This window comes from Bombus flavifrons, chromosome 2 (genome assembly GCF_040668555.2).
Source record: "Bombus flavifrons isolate JBK064 chromosome 2, iyBomFlav1_principal, whole genome shotgun sequence".
Taxonomy (NCBI): Eukaryota; Metazoa; Arthropoda; class Insecta; order Hymenoptera; family Apidae; genus Bombus; species Bombus flavifrons.
The window spans coordinates 6,123,785-6,146,646 of NC_138443.1; the positions used below are offsets into that span (position 1 = coordinate 6,123,785).

Below are 22,862 nucleotides of genomic sequence, written 5' to 3' on the forward strand. Positions count from 1 at the left end.
TAAAAAAATAAATCGTCTCTGTCGCATAATGCGACAATATCTCGTGTCGCATAGAATCGTAGATCGTGGAAATAGGAAATTTAGATCAGCTACGTGAAATTACGACCAGTGTTCTGAAGTATTGGCGAAGCGCGCAAAGAGATCATCGAACGAAACTCTCGTTCTTATCCTTCTTTGTTTTCTCTTCTTTCTTTGGAAACAGCGAATCGGTTTCGGTCGAAGTTGAAGTGGTTCCCGATGAATATCTCACAGCTCGCTATAGCTGCTCCAACTTCCGATTCTTCGTTCGCTAATGTCCCGGGGAAATTGCATGTAATCGTTAGAATTTATCTGTACGGCCTATAGAGGTGGTCGCTGCTCGAAGAGAAAAGGAAGTGCTGGCGATGAGCGTGCAGATAATTCGAAGCAATTTATCGGCCTAGCGTGTATCGGTATCTGGTCTCCACGTGCACTGTTCGCGCATTTTTAGCTCGATCCGTGCACCAATTTTCTTTGTCCGCCGGCGAACTGCAGGCTCGATCGTACGCGTTTTAATTGGACGTCCAATTTCGTTAACTTTCGCAGATTTTAAGATTCGTTCGTGGTGAAGATTGCTAGTTGCAGTATAGTTAATATATCGAACTCTTATAGTATATACTACTGTCAAGTTATCTTTTTTATTATCATTGTGATTTCGGTTAGGTAACTTTACGACTAGTTCTCTTCCAGAAAGGAAATATAGAAGCAGAGATTTGACAAAATGTAAATGATCAACGCTCGATAACTATTGAACGGCTAACGAATATTAATCGGCTCTTAAAAATTTAAATAAGCAATGTCGATATTTCTTATCAGTTTATTCTTATTTCTTACACTACCACGTAATTTTTAGCGATACATGTATATAGGAAGTTAATGAGATGAGTAACTTTAGTTTTTAGTTGTCGAGCGAACAGCACTTTGCATTTGACACTTCGAAGGCAGAGTGTCAGCGCAGTGATAAATAATAATCTGATAGTAGCTGTCTAACGGGAAGTTTTGAAAGGCCAAATATCACATCGATTTGTGGCTAATAGGCGATTAATCATTCAACAACTGTACCTATTCTTGGGTCCTCGTTGAATATGTTATAGGTCCGCTTTAATTAATAAGAATGCAAGTTTCATATCTTTAAGTAGACTTCCAAAACTTTGATTTAGGTGGGAAACTTTATTCCTGTAATGTATTGGATGAAAAGTCGACACACTGGGAATCTCATCGGTAGTTTCAGACAATCCTTCACAAACATTCCTTATTTATCACGTAATTAATTAATTAATTAATTTATTGTAATCACGTTCTCATTTCGACAAGAACAAAAAGACTTTCGATGCGCGAAGAAAATGTGGCATTAAGGCGAATCATTTAAACAATGAGCAAATCTAAATTTCAATTTGTACTGTGCAAAGAAAGATTATATTAACTCTACTTATATTTTAGTTCTATGAATCTACCAATTACTACGGAAATCGCAGAAATGCCAATTGTTGTATAAAATGGAATCTTTTAAGTTTTTCGTCAAAAATGTTTAAAGAATTAGAAATTCAATATCGTAGTCGTTTCGTGGGAGCTCGGTTATCATTTTACAAGGGAATAAAGTTAACGATAACAGTGTATCGGGGTGTTACCTATAAGAAAAAAGACTAACTCCAATAAATGAAAGGCTTGTGCTTTTACATCGGTTTTTAATTGGATGTAGCCTTTGCCACCTAAATTAAAGCGTTTCTTTTGTTCGATTCAAAACCCCGAGCTTCGTGTAACTTTACACAAATAGAAAACTATAGACGATCTTTTAGAACGTGTTACAATCCATAATAGCGTTCATTGGTTCATAAAGTCCATAAGGACGATTGAAATCAATAATTTCTGTGATAATATATCTAATCATTTTTTGAGAGTGCAGTGATTCGTGTTGCAAAAAATTTCTAAAAATTCAGGACCATTTTTTAGTAAGATCGTTTGGATTTAATTAAAATTTTCGATTTTACCGAGTTTAATTTGTTTTTAACATAAGATACTCGCGGCAAAAGAGAAATAACGGAATAATACAGAAATAGATGAAATTTTGTCGGTTTTATTCGTTTTTACAGTTTCGCAGTAAAGCTTCAAGTCCACGAAGACTCAGTAATCGAAGTCCACTAATTAATTCTGTTTAAAGTAGAATTCACTGGAGTGTATAGAATCTGCCCTGTAGCATAAATTATCGGGTCATCTCGTTAGTGGTGTATCTTTACTCATCCCGATCGTGATAAAACACAGTCTTACAGCCTCCAAAATATATAGGTGACCGACTGTTGTCAGTATTTTTTTATAATTATTTGTATTTCTGAATACATATTTGGTTTGCTAATATCATATTTCATTTTTATATTCAATGTTAAACTCGTATCATAATTTCAGTCTTTTGTTAAATTTTAAGGCAAGAAATTTCTAACTTTAGTTCATAGACTTTCGCGTAACGAGCCATCAACAAAGACTTTTGATACCGTTAGAATCTCGTTACAAAACTTTCGCTCCTCTAATACTTTACCGATCGATCTTCGATGTCAGATTTCGTTATTAAAATACAAGCATCAGAAGAAGCTTTGTTAGTAGAATTACTTTCTATTATAAGGTATCAAATAATATTCCATCTTTCATGTGATTTTATTGTGACGTAGGTACTATCTGTTTCGCGAATATCGAATTTACATAATATAATTAATATTTGAACAAAGCATAAATGAGTTTCAGTAATTTTCAATACTTCTTCGACGTACTGTAATACGCGTTAAATTCAAACCAGTAACAGCTTGTCACCATCTGCTTTCCCATCATGGAACTTCAATGCAAGAGTTTTTAATCTAATTTCACCATCTCCTTGCGCAACAATTTGATCGCGAAAACTCGTGTCTTTTAATATAGCCTCAGTCTGAATCCGATAAGAAACTTTACTTTTATTTACTTATATTAAAAATAAGCTAAAGCCATTTAAAATAAGTTTGATAATAGAACTGCTTCATAATGTAAAATACTAAGTAATACCTGATTTCATTTTGAAACTCGTAGCAAACATTTTCTCACCATAGCCTTTCCCTCTGCCTTTTTATACGCATCGTAGTAATATTATAAATGAGGAATTTTATAAGTCACGTATTACAAGTTATCGTATCGTAAGTATCCACGAAGTATCGAGTTATGGCAAACTGATCTGAATCCTCTGCTTATAAGAAAAATTTCCTATCTCACTTGCACGATTCTCCATGGAACTAGCTATCGATAGAATTTTCGTTTATTAATAACAGCGCGTCGTAAAATTTCGTATCTTCCGATATTCACTCGACCGATTTTCCACAACAGATAAGCGGTCTAGATCTGTTGTACTATAGAAGGCAGCCGATATACAGCGACATGTCGAGCAATCTCGTTACTTCAATTGATGCTGAGAAATATAACCGTCACGTACGTGGTCGATAATCGAATCTCTCAGCCGTTTTTGTTACTCTTGCTACACCGGCGGCGAAATAGAAAAATCTTGATCGACTGCGACACTGCAAAATCGTGATTCGATCGTGTAAAAGTCTAAACTCATTAGCGGGACAAACGAAGAAAGAGTACGGAGGGAAAAGAAATATAAGAAACAGGTAAATATTTCTCAAAGAAAATATCAGAATCAATCGATAGAACTAGCTTCGCGCTAGCTGGAATTGCGAATCCTTAACGATTTTCATTGGATCAAATATTTGAATAATTCCTACTCGGCGAACGATTCATCTGTTTATCAATGGAATGAGCGCGAGATAGATTCCTCGTACAATTTCCTTGCTTTGTTAATACTACAGCCGGCGTGTCTCATAGAAGGAATTTTCGTGATAATTTTACGATACGATCATGAAGATTCTTCGAACGGAATGGAGAACTTGATGTATCCAAGGTTCATGAAAATCGTTGTCCTTATACATGGTAGAAAATAGAAGGTGGTCGAGCTTGTTGAAAACTTTTGCACGCTATTGAATCGTATTCGTATCCTTTGTGTTCCCATTTATTCTTAGAATCTCTACTTACTACACGTCATAGTTATGCTTCGTTCAAAAAGTCTTGCATTTGCACAGTATTGAAGTGGTCAGTGTCGGGACTTCGTACGTTGCCTGTCGATCAAAATAGTATAGGAAGAAAGTTCTACCGCAAAGAGAGAAAGGAAAGAGATTATGATAAAAGTTTGTAGTTTAAGATTGTCACGTATACCTCGTATATATTTGTTATGAATTATAGTTGGTTATAAAACGCAAAAAATTATTACTATGTTAATCGTTAATTATCATGTATCGTAGTGAAATTATATTAAATTAAAATTATTGGAACGTTATTGCGTTATTAAATTATCACAGTTGATTTAAATAAGTCAGAATGTATTATATTTTTTATTGAAACACATTTTAAAATATATTTTATCAATCGCCCTTATGCATTTATATCAAATATCCAGCTGCGCGTCATTTTCAGCTATTTGGTGATACGATTGTTACCGTGAATTGTGCCCGTATAATTTGATTATAGTCGGGTCAATTAATCGAATAATTAATTCAGCGGTGAAATTCATCATTTGTTTGTAGAGCACATGTCGTAATCAAGTCTATGAACCCAATCCAAACGTCAGTTATTTGTCACATTGAATCAAGTTAATTACTGGTTGATAAACAGTATGCCTATTAAAATAATATAATAGTAATATCAAAGTTCAAAGGTTAAACGATACGATATACTATAACAAAACCATGTTGAATATACTCGTATTCTTTATACCGTAATTTAAAATCTCGTAATGGTTCCGAGCGAACTTTTTCATAATGTTATTTATCACTTTTATAACAACTACGATGCACGTGGATCAAGACGATATTCAAATTAAACGAATATACGCCGAAGAGAACAAAATTACAGTTTTAGTATTATTACTATTTATTAGAAATTTATTTATCCGTTTCACTTAAAGTTAACTTGAAAAATTAGAGCTTGTGGAATTCATAACAAATCAATACCATTTATTTATACCAAATTCAAATAATAGGAATAGAAAGCAACGGAATTTAAAATTATAATTAATCTTCAAGAAATATCGCCTTTTCATATTGGATAGTAAGTATGTTCTCGGCATGATAAATGTCGCAAACTCCATAGACGCATCGTGATTGTCACTTCTTTTGTGATAACATTCCAACGGCGAGACGTAACACTGTCGCAAATACGGTTGCTCGAAGGCTGAATACGAAACAGTGTTTTATTTCCATTTTACGACTATTAGTTGAAAACTAAAGTCACACGTGTTATATTTTCGATAACGAAAATCTTTGTTCCTTAAAAGAATGAAGATTTAAACGTAGCAGCGTGGCGAATAAGGGCTATAAATATTATCGCTTCGTGAAATGTTGGCCTCCAGTATCGTCGATATGATATTATCATATGATTTAGGTAGTTTCTTCTAATGAGAAGTAGTTTTCTCCTATATTCTAGCTATTACAGGTTTTTTTTATTACAGAACGTCGTAGATGGTAAACGACGGGTAGCAGTGTATAAAATGAGAGAATAGTTAAGTATTTTATAGCTTTTTACAATGGGAAACTATTGTTAAGCACAACCGTTGCGTGTTAAAGAAAAAAGTAATTTTTCTCGAAGGTTATGAAAATCTTTTATTAAATACATAGAACCTTATATTTTCATCTTATGTTCTTTTGAATAATTGACATATTCGTGAAGGTTATACATACTACATCGATCGCCTCTCAGTATTACGCTTGGCGTAATAGAATAAACATCATTTTCTGACTGGAAATTCACAATTGAAATACATTCTTTAGTTAATAACTTCTGATAATTTATTAATTTTGAATCTCACGGAGAAATATGTTTCTTCTGAATCTATCGAGCAACGAGAAACACTTCAATTGGATGTTAAATTCTATCTATAGGATCTAAAAATAAATTTCTTGTACTTTTTGAGTCACTAAGAATGTACCTAGCGTGACTGAAATTTATATTTCGAACATCTAAATCCGCTACATGCAAATAATTTTAATTTTGCCGATCTCTATTCTTCTATCGATCTTTATTTCTATCAATCGTTTATCTTTTGATTCCACCTATTAATCGCTTATTAATATTCTCAACAATGAAGTATCAGACGAGAGTCACAATCAAAGCCACGACGAAGCACTTATTAGAACCAAACTGATCAGTTTCGATCCTATTGAGAGGCAAACGTTCTTTTGTACTTCGAGGCATCCATTCATCGTGTCGATCGATCAGCCCGAAATCCCTAGGCTCGTTTGCCCAGAAATTCGCTCTTCCCTCGCGTTACAAAATTCAGGCCGCATAAGCCGTATCGAGCTGCCAATGTGGCGAGATAGAGATGTCGCATGATCGACGATAGAATTTGTCATCAATGGAATGTCATTCTGGCTATTAACGTATCACGCGAAACAATCAGAACTGACAAATTTTTTCAGAAATCAATCGAAACGTTTTACCAGCGATCGTTTGCTTGAATCGATTACACGATGAATGTTCTAGAAATACGCAATGGTATAGAAAAGGATCGAGGATGGAAAAGCGTGACGCGTTTGTAACTGTTTGAGGAATTGTTGTCCGTTGTCCCGTAAAATTGACTAGGAGTTTTGCTAAAAGCCAATTGCAACGAACGAGCGGTCAATGGTCGAGTAATCAGTGAGCTATGAGAAGAATCAAACGTAAAACTGGTTCCCGGGATTTGATGGAAACGAAAATTACTGCTACAATCCCGACGTTTATTTATTGACATTTTTAGAATATTGATAGGATGTGTTAGGATCGCAAATCGAAGTAGCCAGATCGTCAAATCGAAATAGATTTGGAAATTTTAAAGCGCGGTTAGATCAAACGAGCGAATGGTCATTCTTCTTCTAGTTGAAGGCAACATTAAAATGTAAATTAAAATAAAATGTTCTTTCGTCGTTTAGCGATAGCTCGCTCAATCGAAAATCGAACATCCGAACACTCCAAAAATGCTGGAAAAATAGTTGATATGAAAAATTTAAAAATTATTAATCAGATGTATGTAGATATAAATTGGAATATAATATCGCATAGAAAGTTTCTGTTTTAAAAATGAAGTTCCCCATAGTATACTGTTCGCTATGAAGTCAGACTTCAGGGTAGTAAGGAGACAGCAAGTGTCGAAGATTTCTGAATTTTCGATCGTTGACATAATTTTTCAGATTTTTTTACGAAGCTTAGCGCTAATTGTATTCGGTTGAAGCACTCTTAACTCTTCGATATCTTCCACTTGAGTTGAATGACTCATTAAAAATTCAGGAATTCATTAAAATTATCTATGTATTATTGATTAACGTACTGTGATATTTCGTTGAAAGAAGAAAGAGAAGAAGGTCTTGACGTCTTCGTTGTGTATCCACAAAAGAAACCAGCGTTACTATATTCTACATTTTCGAATTCAAATATAATTAATCCCTGCTGCGAGTGTATCTTACAAACTCGATCTTAATTTATTAATTCCTGTTCCTATCGTACCGAAATGTGTCATAATCATTTCCCAATATCACATCGTTACGTAAATTACCTTACATAAATCACCTTAGAACTAGAAATGTTCCCAAAAGTAAGCAGCCTATAATCAATTTCGATCGTATTTACCGCCTCGAGCATCAAACGCGATACTTAAACTGGATCTGCGCTTGACGAATGAGCAGAGACGAACATTAACGAGCAACCGCAAACTGCATTGCCAGCAGCAGCGCAAGCGAACATTAATAAACACGATCCTGTCGCTTGACGGCACAATAGTACACATCGTCAACAATAATCTAGAATGTGAATAATCTAGATGTCATTGTCAGATAAATATGAACAAATATAATACAACATTTTGTAAAAATTCGATCTATCGTGGTTGTCAAAATGGTCAAAGTAAACATATGTATAAAATTCGCGTGGCAGTGGAACACGCGTTAATGGTCCTTACTTTCTATTTAAGTATCTTAGGTGAACGATACCAGTTGAAGACTAATACCGTCTTGTTCGTTCGTGTTCCTTCATGTTTGTTTGCGTCTGTTCGCGTTTATTCGTCAGCTGCATATCCTTAGCGTTAAATCGAATCCTGAAAGCGACGCTCGGCGTGTATCTATCGAGTTCAGCACAAGTCGGCAATATCCTGGAAATGTCCAGGTGAGACCAACGAGAGTCTTCCACGAAGCAAGGACCAATGCTCTAGGCTCACAGGAAGGCGGTCGAGCACGGCGTACGCCGTCCTGCAGCCAAGCGAGGACGAGCTCATCACCGAGCACTGCCTTGAATCGGAGGACACGGCATTGAAAACGCCGGGCAGCGAGACCGAGGACACCGAGGACAACGGCACGCAGATGGACGAGGCCAGCTCTTCGCCTAGTCGTCGTTTCACATTCCTCAGACGTTTCCGGTCACCGAGATTCGGCGAGGCACACCACAAGAGGGTGCCCACGCCGATGAAAAGGAAATATCGCCGGAAGAAGAGCAAAGATGACATTATCAATAGTGATATGAACGCCACGGAGGTTGAGCCACCTAGCTTGAACCAAGCTGGCGTGCCCGATCCGTATTACCCGATCTATCTGCCCATCGACCAGGCCTTTAAAGCCAAGTACGTGTTCCATCATAAAAAGGGCAAGACTTTCCAGGAAAGACTGTACGTGTTCCTGGAACATCCTGGCGGGTGGATCTGCTTCATCTACCATTTCACTGTGTGAGTACTTTTGATGCAGTTTTTATGAGAGAGGTTCTATATCGGTTAGATGTTGCGATGGTTAACATCGATGATCGTAACAACGAACGGAACATCGTATTAGGTTGTTGTATAATGGATGTCGTTTCTCAACGAGATCTTGTTTCTGTCCTTTCCGTTTAAATTACATTTTTCTGTTGCACCAGCTCGTTGAGGTCATTAACAACCACGTTAATTTACATAAAGATAAAGGTAAACATACATGTTAGATCAGATTAAATGATAAATATTAATATGTTGTTAGAATTGTAATACTTGAGCGTGAATTTGCAATTCAAGTAGAATGCTCTCTAATTTCATTAAATAGTCTTATTTTAGAACTTGCTCTAAAGTAAATTACATCTATTTATATCGTTTTTCTCGATGTTTCATGGCGCAACAATCTAACCTGCGGGTAAATGTGAGATTGAAATGTTCGTTATTCGATCTTTGATTGAGGGGATTCTTCGACTGAGATTGAATTTTACTGAGATTGAAATTTACGTATGTTTAGGGTGGCTCGTAAAATTTGTTACACCTTCGTACATCTTATCTTTAAGTTGTTTAAATAAGAATATATTTATCGTTGAAAATCCAATTAACATCTTTTATTTAATCGAATTTCTATTAAAATTATCACAGAATATCGTATGTGATTCTCTCCCGGCAGAATGAATAGCGATAAATCGATATATGTTAATATCTATCTGATTAGAGTAGTTACATTTCGTCAGGATTAATATTCAAAACTGACATTTTGCCCGATCTACCATACGTGAAATTGATTCGTCGTATGCTAATGTTCCAGGATCAGTATTAGAGAGATTTCCCTTTCTGAACGTACTGCTCGAGGAATTAGTGACGTATCGACAGGTTCGTTACTCTGGTATTCAGTACTGAGATCTCTCTTCATGTTGCGTCAACCATTGGCAATCGTGATCGTTTATTTCTTTGACAATATTTAAACAGTCACTTTAACAAATTAACGAAATTAAACGAAATTAATAGTTGGCCAATAAATAAAGAGAGAGTTAGAGAAATTGTTAAAGAAATTTCACTATACTGTTAATGATTCGAAGCTTATACTTTTATTAGATATCAAAAAACAGACGAGGAAAAACAATTGTCTAACGTTAGCTTTTTCTCGAAGAATACTATAAGCGAAGGAACACGTACTAAATGATTGTACAATTTATAAAAGAATGTTAATTATTATTTTATTAAATGATAATTTACTTCTGTAAATAAATATGTCGTCTCTTCTGACTTGGAGGAATACGATGATGGTAACAATATGTTGGAATTTAATTGATCGATATTTAAATATTAAGACATAGGAATGACGTATATATATTTTCGTACTTTCTGTATGCTTTAATCAATAGCCCCATTCATTTCCTCTCAAGGATCATCCACCATTTTCTATACCTTTGCAATCCTGCATTCTGTTCCCGAAGACAAATATTTCTCCGATCTATATAGGAAGCAACGTCAGCTATTCGAAATAGAAACGGCTCGATTCAACAAGTGAATCGAAATTCTTTTGTATCGTCTTTACGTCGCCTGTGTTATATTATATAGACATCGAAGCTTGTTTGACGGTGATCCTTCGGTCTCCGTGCGCGTTTCTCATTGTACGTCGATTCTGTCGGCTCGTTCCACTTGACAAAACACGCTCGAGGTGTTTCTCGATCACTCGTGGGAATTCCCGATGGGAAAAGATGCTGCGTAAAACATGCACGCTCGTTTTTCCATTTTATGCGACGCGTGAATATGACTTTTTTTTTATTGCGAACAATATCTCGTGTTTAAAGCCAAATACTACCATACGCTAGTTTCACAGCAATAATATTACGATATCGTGGAATTTCAGGACGTACAGAATGTACGTGATATGAAAAAGTATGTAAAATATGAAAAATAAAATAGTCGTCGTAATGTTATGAAAATATGAATTTGCATAAACATCCGCAGTTTATTAATCACGTTCTTGACTGTTCGTAAGGAAAAGATATAATAATGAATTATTATGACGTAAGAAAGATAGAAATTACTTCAACAAAATTGATTCATATAGGCAATACGTTGTATAGCCATGTAACTTGATAAACGTGACAATATAACTTTTAAGTCACGTGGGGTTACAAAGTGTTACAAAGGCTTAACATAATGAGAGTTTTAAATTATTAGCTACTTTTATTTATCGTCTATCATTACTTGTTAGCCGAGCAGCAGCAGCAGTAGCAGTAAACTAGGTTTTAAAGTTTAGAGCTACTACTCGAATAAAGTTCCATCTTTCTTTACGATCTGCAATCGAGAAATAGAGGATTGGTATACTATTACGAGAGAAAAAGGAGAACGTAAAGAGACAAACATTCGTAATTGTCAAAACACTGATATTCCAAGTAAATGCGTATTGGTTTTGTAGGAGAGTAATATCGATTGTTTGTATTATTTATACCAAGATAAGTTTCCAACAGTTTATACATCTGCGTTTACGATCAATTTTTTCCATCTTCATAAAATTAATCGTAAGAAGTATATTAAACGTAAGAAGCGTAAACGGTTTTCTCGACTGTCAGAAGCATCTGCAATATTTTTTCTGCCAACCCCTTGACGCACACAGGGTTTTTATGATCCGCTATGATTTATTAATGGAAACTCATTTACAATAAAGCGAAGCAATAACGAAAATATATCAAGTATTATCAATTACTTTTACGACGTAGAAAACGATTATTATCGTATTATAATATCAATTAATCATGTAAAATATAATCCTATTCGAGATTAATAAATATCGTGCAAAATATTTCCTCTGGTAGAAACTTCGTTCCCATCGCGTAACGATAAGAGCGGTGGACGTAAAAGGAAAGGAAAACAAAAATACACACGCATTAACGCATTCCCATTTCACAGTCCCATTTCTCAACGCTCAAATCGTGAAATCGTAAAAACGTTATCACCGTCGCTCGATACCCTATGAAGTATTCTTACCCTGGACGATGCCGCGTTTCGCGAGGCGAGCGTTGCAAATAAACGCCATCGTAAAAGCTGACTAAAAGGAATGGCCAAACTGCCGATGGTTGAAAGTACTCCGCTACCCTGGAGTTTCTCTATCGTTCCTGACCGCCGTTTTATTCCCGTTTGCTTCTCTGCCCTCGTGTACAGTAAAAATCCATCTTTGATCCGCCCACGTTCTCAATCACCTGCATAAGTATCAAAATACTTTTGGTCCTCATGCATTATTCAGCGTTTTGCCGTTTTTCATTCTCCCTCTTTGTTTTCCCCTGCGGACCTCCTTTTTTCCAAAGTTGTTGCCAAGTACCGCAGTCCTTTAAATAATTCATTACGAAAACAAAGTATACGTCCTGATGGTACGTGTGGCATCGAAGTCTATTGATCGCACGAACGCAACCACGTTCACGCTTCCTTCTTTTTTTTTTATTTTCTCTCTTTCTCGTTTTTTTATCGCGTACCGCGAGACCGGCATCGAACGGTTGTTCTTATCGTTTCTCGTTAATTTCCTGTTGCAGCGAAACGATTCTCCTCGGTGCTTTTTAATGAGCTTGCGTTCGTGTCACTTTCCCTCGTTGTTCCATTCTTTTGTTTCTATCCACCTGCGCTTCCTTTTTCTTTTGATCGATCCTCGCTTCGTTTCCCCCCTCTCTCTCTCTCTCTCTATTTTTCTCGGTTTGCGTGTGCGAAAGATTTGACCGGATCTGTGTTGATTTCGCGATAATACACTGTACTATCGCACTTTTCACGATGCGAAACGGCACGATCGGAAATTATCACGGAAGCGTGTTTCATTTTGCTCTCCACGCATCCACTGTCACTCTTCGAACGCGCCATTCATTTCCGCAAGCGTGAATCCGTTTTTCGTTCGGCGCGAACATCGTTCTAACCGCATAATTTATCTGGTTTCTCCGTGTATTGTTGTTTAGATACCTTTTATCATAATTGCAAGCTTCGCGAAACACCAATACCGATTTCGGTTACAAGTTCGCTCGGCGGATGTTTCAAGTGGTTCAGTCGAACCGATTTCCTCGTAAAGTTCAACGGAACATCACATACCGAACTCTTGGACGACGCGTTAGAAATTAACAATTGTTAAATTTTTTTTTATTATTTAATTTGTATTTTACAATTTGTCCAGCTGGACATTTGGTAAATTTTTCCAACTTGATTGCTAAATAACATGTGGATGACTACATTCATTTCATTTTATCATTAGCTCATGTGCATCCGTCTTCTTGGCACGAGAATTATGGATGTATTCAGAAGTCAATAGAAAGATTCGTTTCAAATAGTTTTATTTGGCTACACGTGTAAACTGATTTCATTCATGAAACTATTATGTGAAAGTTGAAGATTAGTATAAAGGAAAGGAAGTAACAGAAAGTTGTAGAAACTAGAATTGCAGGTAGAAAAGAAATAAATTCCGAGTTCTTCCAGCTTCTGAAATACTACTATTGTACATTACCATTCCAATAATTAAATTGTTACGAAAATTAAGTGTCACGAGAATAAACACTTAATATTTGATTTCGATAATATTGGAAAAAAATGTGGAAAATTGGGATTTCAGGTCGTACAATACGAAATTTCATGAGACCATAGGTCTAGTCTGTTTCTTATCCGTGATCATGGTCTCCTTGCCCAGAAGAAAAATTATCGTTCAATGATATTAATCGAAGTGCAACTAGCTGTACAGATATTTATCATTTTGTCGTGAAAAATATCGCAGGACTATTTGTTTTATATCAGTTGAATTGTTTGCCGAACGTTTCAGCACGAGTTATAAATCGTTTCACACTTCGCAATGATCGTCGACCGAGCTCAGACGGTTCTTCTTTCTGTTCGAGACATCAATTAATCGAGCTAATGGTTGTGATGATCATTTGTCGCAAACGATAAAGAAGATTTAATTTCTATTTGCTTCATACAATTTTACATAATAGAAATCCGAAGTAACAGCTTAATCATACACTGCTATAGTTAATTGTATCCTGTAGAATATGCAAAATGGAAATAAATATTATATTCGCGGTGATAGTCATCGCGTTGCGTGTTGCCTATAAGAAATTTTCCAGTTCAGAGTATTTAACATTCAAGAGATTTGAATTCCGTATAGATCGCTAGTCAAACATGATAGTAGATATAATAGTTGATACAGTGATATTCAAAAATGGCTTGTTGCTTTAGATTGAAAATTATTTGCTTTAATTTATTTGGTAATAGTACGAAGAAGAATTAACGGCGTGATTTTAATTATTTTAGCTGAATGGATAGCAACATTATATCAGTGATAAATTATTTTCTACTGTGCAATATTTCATTGAGTTGAATAATTTGTTGGTCATCAGACGCATAAGGAATACGTTGCATAATTTCTCTATATTTTCAGTATTAAGCATTGAGAGTCCTAAGGTTATAAATTATATAACGAATTTTCAGGATGTTAAGTTACTTGAATTGTTTCATGGTTTCGCGTTGAAACAACTAAGAGGGAAATTTATTTTAAGGAGTAAAGAGGCAGTGAAAGTTTAAAAATTAATACGTAAAAATATGTAATACCATTCGATTAGCACAGAAACTCCTCTTTCCTGGTTAACAGAGTAGAGTCAATCTAAGAGAAATCTGTTAAATTAATACGTTTGAAGCATGTAACAATGAAATTAATAATTATTTATAGCTTCCACATGTATTCTATTTAATAAATTTCACGACTTATATCTCTTGTTTTAAAATGAATTATCTTACCTATAATTGTCACGGCCTTCAACGTGATCATTGTTCCAAGTTTCTTATTAGCGAATTATATAATTCATTCATTTTGAAATAATTAGAACGCTCGTAGTACGACACTTGATAGTACCACTGTCCACGAATCTCAGTAAACATCGTAAATTATATTCTCATTACAATATACAGTAGCTATCATAAATTCCATTACCAGCAGTGCAAATATTTTTAATCATAATCTGTTTTCCAACGTTAACAGAAACTTTATTTGCAATATCTATTTGTCTTATCCGAACGAATACTTGTCACTGGTTGCACCATTGTTACACACGCACGTTTTCCTACAATCGATGCGAAATTGGAGACGAATATTCATCGTTCCTTCGTCGAACAAAGGAAATTGACTCGCATTGTGTGGCTCGCGTATAATCGAGTGTCTTCAGGGGATGCATGAAACGATGGTTTTAATAGTTTCTTAGTAAAACGATTTTAATTCTGCCGTAGACATCGCGTTGTTTTCCTTAACAAATTTTTTGATATTAAAAGAAAGGAAATTTCCAACGTAATTACAAGAAATGTACATTAACAGTATATTATAGTTCTTTATATTTTTATCAAAATTCGGATTGCAGCAGCAAAAGAAAATTATAATTCTGCGTCTAGACTCTGTTTGGTACATTTGCTGCATATTTTTATATATTTACTTCTCCAGTATTTCAAGGCAGCAAGCTTTTTCGTCCGTTTCGTAAAACTGGCTCGTTGCAGTGACGAAATTTTTAAAAAGGCCGATGTAACGTGGATAATATTCGTAATATTCGTAAAGTTGTACCTTAAATTTCCGCATCATACGTATGTTGTAAGCTTTACTGTGTCTCCGACAAGTTTTCGAATTTCCAATTGAATATGAGTTGAATTCGAGTTGAAACGAATTCTTAATATTCTAAGGCTTTCGAAAAGTGTAAGAATAAAATTGATATGTGTGAAATTGACGGATATGTATCTATTTAAACAAATCAGATGATACAGTGTATGCAGATTATTTCCTACGAAGATATGCAAAAGAATTAAGAATCGACAGATTTCTAATCGAACAATTTTACAGAGAGTATATCCAAGTTATTGCATTAATATTTTCACTATGAGTTGTTAATAATTCGATATTCAGAAAACATAAAGCCAATATTTCTGACCTGTTTGGACCAATGGGATCCAATTATGGGGAACAGCGAGTAATTCTAATATAGAAATTCTCCAACGATTCCAATAAGAAACTCTAAGATCCTTAATAGATGCACCTTGGTATGTTATCAACGAAACAATACATCGCGACCTTAAGATAGCCACAGTTAAAGAAGAAATATCCAAATTCAGTGACAGATATAATATAAGAGTTAACAACCACCAAAACCCATTAGTTACCCAATTACTTCCGCATGAGAGTATGGGATCCGGGAGAGGACTCGACCGAGCAGGCGGTCCCAAACGACCTAGGAACCGCCGAGGAGGACGCGTGGAACCAGTGGCGATCCCAGCTGATCAACGAGGGAGGCGAACATCGAGGCGCGGAGGCGGTCCTCCCAAACTGGGAGACATGGAGAAGCCGCCGCGGCCTCCCGCTCACCTACAGGATGACCCAGGTGCTCACGGGACACGATGTGTTCGGCGAGTACCTGAGGAAAATCGGTCGGGAGACGACGGACATCTGTTACCACTGCGGGGAGGGCAGGGACACAGCGCAGCACACGCTGGAGCTTTGTCCGGCGTGGGAGCTGTCCCGCTACACCCTGCGGCACGTCATAGGCGAAAGATTAACCTTCTTGGCGATTATAGAAGCAATGTTGAGCAGGCCACAGGAATACGAGGCTGTTCGCCTCTTCTGCGAGCGAGCTATGTTCGCAAAGGAGCGAGCAGAAAGGGAGAGAAAGAAAAACTCTCACCCTTGTAGGATAAGACGATGGAGGGGGATGGCAGTCAGGCGGCCTAGAGCCGCATTAATCGCCGTCCCAACGGACCACGACTAGAAGGGGGGATAGCACTAAGGGCAATGCCCCTTGCTAACGCCAAATTAAGCAGACAGAGAATTATTAGGACTGGCTCGAACAAGAGGACGCGGGAAGGGGGTGCAACAGAAGATAATTCATAAGAGGTTCCTGGAGCACTCCTGTCATACGCGTAGGATGGTCATCGTGGAGTTTTAGTCGGTAGGAGTCCGACACTACTCTGCTGTTAGCGATTATTAGCAGCAGCGGAGTGTCCATGAGGATTTCTCCACGTGCAAAAAAAAAAGTTACCCAATTACTTGACACGAGGATCAGATCCGCAGACTAAAAAGACAATACCCTTCAGATTTAAGCATTAGATTCAACTAGAATCACGCATACACTTCACGTATATTAGCATTTTTCAAGGTACAAAATATCAAGAAATTTCCTGTTTAACCAATTTTAAGAAGATACTTAATACATCCATTAGACAAAAAATCGTGATTTCTTGCGGCCTTTTCGTTGCAGTCCCACTAACGATAATCTCTCATGGTCGGAGAAGAAACATTGCCGTTTAATAGAAATGACCCTAACGTTTCGGCCTACTTTGTCGCCGCATAAATAGCAGCATTACTTATTAGGTGCAATGCATAGGCTAGCTATTTGCGTGCCGCTTGTTATTTTTAGCCCGGAAATCATACTTGACGATACATGCGCGCGATCTTTCTGTGTTGAGCGTGGCACGAATTTTCTCGTATTTCAATCTTTTACACGAGCATCGTTAAATTTTTTAACGGTCGGTCGTCTGCGCTCGTAAAATAAAAAAATATATTCGCTCGGCAAACGAATCGATCCGCGTCCAACATCTCGAGTTCCGCTCGAAAATTTTTCGGAAAGTCGAAACAAATTAAGTGTCATATTCGCCTAAACGTTGATCTTGTCAGAGACTTACGATTGCAATGGAAAGACTGGACGAAGAAGATAATTTGGTAGGTGATATGTGAAAGAAAGGCAGTGTGATATTGTTAATTAGTATTTTTTTAAATATAATACATGCGTGGAATACACAGAATAGTGACGGAATCGAGAAAATGTTTCTTCGAACGTTGAGAATTATTAGCTCGAAGAAATGATCTGACAAATCTTTCAGATTTTAATTTAGAACAAATAAACGATGCACCGTGTATATCGAGAAGATTATAATTTTTTCGATTAATCGCGATTGTAATTGGTATTGGAAGCTTTTCGAGAGTCTTCGTATATTTCTGTTTAAGAGAATGTAATATGTTTATGATCCACTAAGGAGATTATCATCGATATCGAAATACGGAGATAATATGATTGAAATTACAATTTGATACATGTATTTATAAATTTCATGGATATATTCTGTTTGCGTGCGGACATACAATTCAGATGTTGGTCGCCCGTATTTATTGTACTTGATATGAATTCAATGATTGTTTGATATCGTACATAGTTGATGTTTGTTTGAAGTCTTCTACGCACCGTTCGTTTACAGCATAATATTTTTACACTTTTTGTTATTAATTATATTAAATTGTATTGGGAGCGTGTTAAGCATATAATTACTTTCTATTTGTGCGAATAAATTTTAAATCTCTATTTATAATTCTGTTACAAATGCTTGTCGAAATATAAATTTTTTTTCAAAAATTAGGAAGATTAGGAAACATTTTCTTACGAAACGCTTGATTTACTGGAAAATTGACTCGTAACCTATGCGAAATAAGTATGCATTCGTGTCAACTTCTAGCATAATAAATCTTGTACGTCTGGATAGGTATTATTATTGATCTTTCTACACCACTCTGTCGCATTCATGAGCAAACTATACTTTACGATGTATTGCATTAATGAAATCGAGGACTTGAATATTAATAACTAACCAGAAGCCTTTCCACGAAATAGATTCAAATTACGTTAAGAACAACAATTATTTAAATATCAACATATATTTAAGTAGAGTCAATGTCTATTTTGCTTGCTATATTATTTTACACTTGTCTTTTTACCTAATTTCTAATACCTAAACTACGGTTGTTTTTGTTTTACGAAGTTAATCATAACGATACCCAGCTAAGTGATAATAGCGGTTATACAAGTGATTTTAATAGCAAAATTTCGTCCTACCAGTCAATCCCCAGGATAAACGTCGATAACACTAGAATACCATTGTGATTCGGATTGCGGTTAACTACGAGAGAAACAATCAATGAATGGATCGCGCTTGTATATGAGTAACACTCGAACGCAGTTTAACCGATATTCCGAAATTAATTCGACGAATATGATTCAACCGGTCCGTTGTAACTGGTTACGATTTACACGATGCTTTCTCACTACGCTTAACCACGCGTCCAATTTTTCCCATTGATTCTTCTAACTATACACGGAATGTTGCAATTAGTAGGAAATATTGATTCGTCTAGAATCAATAATTCAGTTTACAAAGAGAAATTACAGATTTCAATCAAATCCTTTTAGAGGGATTGCTTTACAACGATAATTCCTATAAAAAGTTACGTCTATTCAAACGAATTATAACATTCGTAAATAATATTGTTTGAAAAGATGGTGTTAAATATTATACTTTTTGGATTTGGATTGTGTTACAATCGAAAAAAATGATCGTAAATAACAATGGTAGCCCATAATGTTTGCCACTGTATTCTTTTTTACAGTTTATCTTAGTACGAATGTGGTTAAAGTTGCTGAGATTCGTTCACGTTCTTAGCGTGACACGTGCATAGTTCCAAATTTTCGAAACTTGAGATAAAAACTGGGAAAGTGAACGTCAAAAGAGGGTAAACAATCGTAAATCCTCTTTGGTGATACAGAAACAAGAGGAACGTCGTTCGTGACACGTTGCTCGCAGACCACTTGATAGAGCTGGTCGACCAACAAGGGATAAATTCTCGAGCACTCCTCGACTATCCTCCACGATGAAGAGCCTATCGACGTCGACCACGTCGTGAACACACTAACTGTATGGGCTGTTCCGCGATATACGATGAAAGAAAACATTTCAACCATGTAAAATAAAATATTATTTTACCGATTTTTACATTTTAAAGCTAAAACTCGACTTTATGATAATTAAATGTAAAGAAACGAAATAGAGCATAAAACTAAAAGTACACAGTCCTTTTATACCTTCCTTATACTTTATACACATTATAACGACACTTAATATTTTTAATATATTTTATATTTTCAAAGGTATATTTTAATATATCTATTTCTATCGAACTGGTCGCTCGATCGGTTTTTGAATAAAAGTTATCTTTTTCCCGATTGAATGCAAACAATAGTGAATTTACTACGGACGATAATAAACAGAATAACTTTTGGATATCAATTTAGAAAAGATTTATATATCTTTTTTATTTTAAATATAAACAAGAACATGAACTTAATTAAAGCTTCATCATTAAAGACCGTAAGAGATTAGAAGTTTCGCTTCGTTCGTAATACAAAATCAATTTTCACGTTATTATCCGAAAGCACGAAATTCTTTATTTCCAGCTACCACTTCCTGAGATTCAAACTAGCGAGATCTGTTTCATTTAAACGTTGTTATTAATTCATCGTGTGTACAAGCGAAACGAGAAAACAGTGACGATAATCAACGGCTGGGGATACATACGGCCAGAGATGCGAATTGAAATGCGGCCGACATCTCCACGGGCAGATAGCTTTTCCCATTCGACGTTTACGATGGAATAAACGCCGAGATGATTTCGCGGGTATTGCAGTAGGAAATCCGAAGGCTTTGGTAAACATTGCGGTGGATTCATCCGCTTGTGCAAGTAATTTATTAGCAAGCGATAGCTCGTTAAGTAACGACGAACGGCGCGTTAACGAAGTCGGCTCGCTTTGGAACACGCTTTAAGATGGCGTGTCGGCCGACTATAATTTCGATCTTACACACCCCTTAGGCTACCTTCGCTTTGCGGGTCACCTTCATCGACCTACTATGATAATTGTCCACGTTCGGCTCCCTTTTTTTCATTTCTACGGTGTTGTACGGCGCCGTGTTCTTTTTTTTCTATTGTATCTCAATAACGTATCGTTGAAAGTTGCAGGGTTTATTATTTGGTAGAAAATTGTGGAGAATTTAGAGGATTTTGTACGAGGTTGTTGCACGTGAAATAGTAGATTACGTTACTTTTTCGTGAATTAATAATTTACAATCTCTCATTGTACATTCATCACTTTTATTAATCCTTTCAATACTTTACATCCGTCGAAACAAATCGGCTTTGACGAGTTTTTCTGTAGTTGGCATACCTTGTGTGTATGGCATGGAAACTATTCGTTAATAGAACATAACAAAAACTTTGTAAGAATACGTTGATGACTGAACTGACAAAGTGGCAATGTTCTTCTGTAATTTCACATTAAACTTTAGATAAAAAAGAGACAAAATTTACGGAATAACTGAATAAGATGTTGTTGTGCAGAATCGACGATTAAACTTATTATGTTGTTCTGAAATATCAAATTTTTTGTAAAAAAAGAAAGATGTATTACGAACAGTTTTATAGAACGTTGTCGCATAGGGTTGTTATGGAAAATTCTTCCAAATTCCATAAGCTTGGAAAATTTATCAACGTCGTAAAGTTTGCAAACTTCGAATTCGTTCTCCGTTCACGACATTCCCATCTAACCGTCGTCGCATTCTCCTCACCGGAGAATCTTAAACCAACGTCGACAGTAAGTCGCTACGATAAGGTCGACGGTGATACGCGAGATTAGCCTTAAATCGAATCAAAGTAGTCCAGCCAAGTTGTGAAATTTCGAGGTATCTGCATTTCCAACTGTTAAATATCGCCCTACATATCGTGCTCGTGCATATTCTATCGCGTTTGCTTCGTTTGTTATTCCGCATCGCTACGTAGATTGTCTTCGCGTGCTGATACGAACCACCGACATAAATTAAATTGCTTTGGAGTTCACTCGAGCCTGTGTATAATCACGGAAAAATTCGTTGAGTCGCTTTGGAAATTTTCATCGTTTGCGTGACACAGGGAATACAAAGTGAATTTCTTGGAAATATTTCGAGATCGATCCGCTACCTGTGTTACATCAAATGCTTACTTGTACATAGAAGTTCAACTTTAAGAAACTTCTCTAACTGACTTTTGTAACCAACTGAAATTCGATGAAATCTGAGAAAAAGAAAATCACGATGAATGATAGGTCGTTGTGTAACGCGCGTTTAGCGCTGGTTCCAGTTAAATGGGAGGCTGTTTAGTGGTTTACTTAACAACGGTACAAGATTCAAATAAGTCATGTAAGTTTGCTTCAGAGATAGAGAGATATAATGGAACATCTAATCGAATTGCAAAGCTGCAACTTGACGTGATCTGTCCGTGAAATTCTCAAAAAAAAAGATTGTTTTCTGTAATAAGTTCGCGAGAAGATGAAGATGGAATTCACAGAAAAGGAGATGCGTACAATCCAATCCAGAAAAGGACGATAGATCTTGAGGTCTCGAAATCGCGAAATCTATGTATATATCAATGTGTAGAAAAGCGATTTGCGCAACCTATAAATTGTATTCTCATCGACACGTTTAATAAATATTTTTCTGGCCATTTGAAAATGTCCGAACACGCGAAACGACGATTCTGGTTGCGCGAATCGATTTAATAATGTGTGCATTCGTGACCTAAACGAGTATAATTCAGCCAGTAATTTATCACTGCATTGCAATTACGGTCCTCATTGTTCCTTTCAAATCTCTACGGATTCAATTATTCGTACGGAGCATGTATTTCAACCGTGAGTATACGGTGTCTTGTTTCAATTTGACCACCTTAACTATCTCACTCATTTTCGATGATGGGAAAAAACGTAAGAGAAAAATATTATACGAGATTTTTCTGTATATTTTTCTAAGAGAAACATAGGAAAAGAAATGTTTTTTTTATTTGGTAGATTTTTTACAATCAATTCTTATTAAGAATTATAAGTAAATTATTTTGGCGTGGTACTGTAACTTGGATTATAAGAGTTTATAGTATATTTGATTCTAGTTGAATCTAATGCTTGGATCTAAAGGGTAATGTCTTTTTAGTCTGCGAAATTGATCCGTCGTGTCAAGTAATTGGGTAACTAATGGGTTTTGGTGGTTGTTAACTTCTATATTATATCTGTTACTGAATTTGAATATTTCTTCTTTAACTGTGGCTATCTTAAGATCGCAATGTATTGTTTCGTTGGTAACATACCAAGGTGCGTCTATTAAGGATCTTAGAGATTGCGATTGGAATCGTTGGAGAATTTCTATATTGCAATTACTCGCTGTTCCCCATAGT

The 22,862-nt window shown here is 36.0% G+C and overlaps 1 protein-coding gene across 3 annotated transcripts in view; it reads left to right on the forward strand.

The window, feature by feature from the left end:
- The window catches only part of LOC138190059 (potassium voltage-gated channel subfamily KQT member 1), a 73,752-nt gene that overhangs the window by 6,978 nt on the left and 43,912 nt on the right, over nucleotides 1-22,862 (forward strand). For all 3 annotated transcript variants that reach the window (XM_069132539.1, XM_069132540.1, XM_069132541.1), the window contains exon 2: nucleotides 8,215-8,767. In XM_069132539.1, coding sequence (XP_068988640.1) covers nucleotides 8,215-8,767 — 553 coding nt within the window. The remainder of the gene's footprint in view (nucleotides 1-8,214; nucleotides 8,768-22,862) is intronic.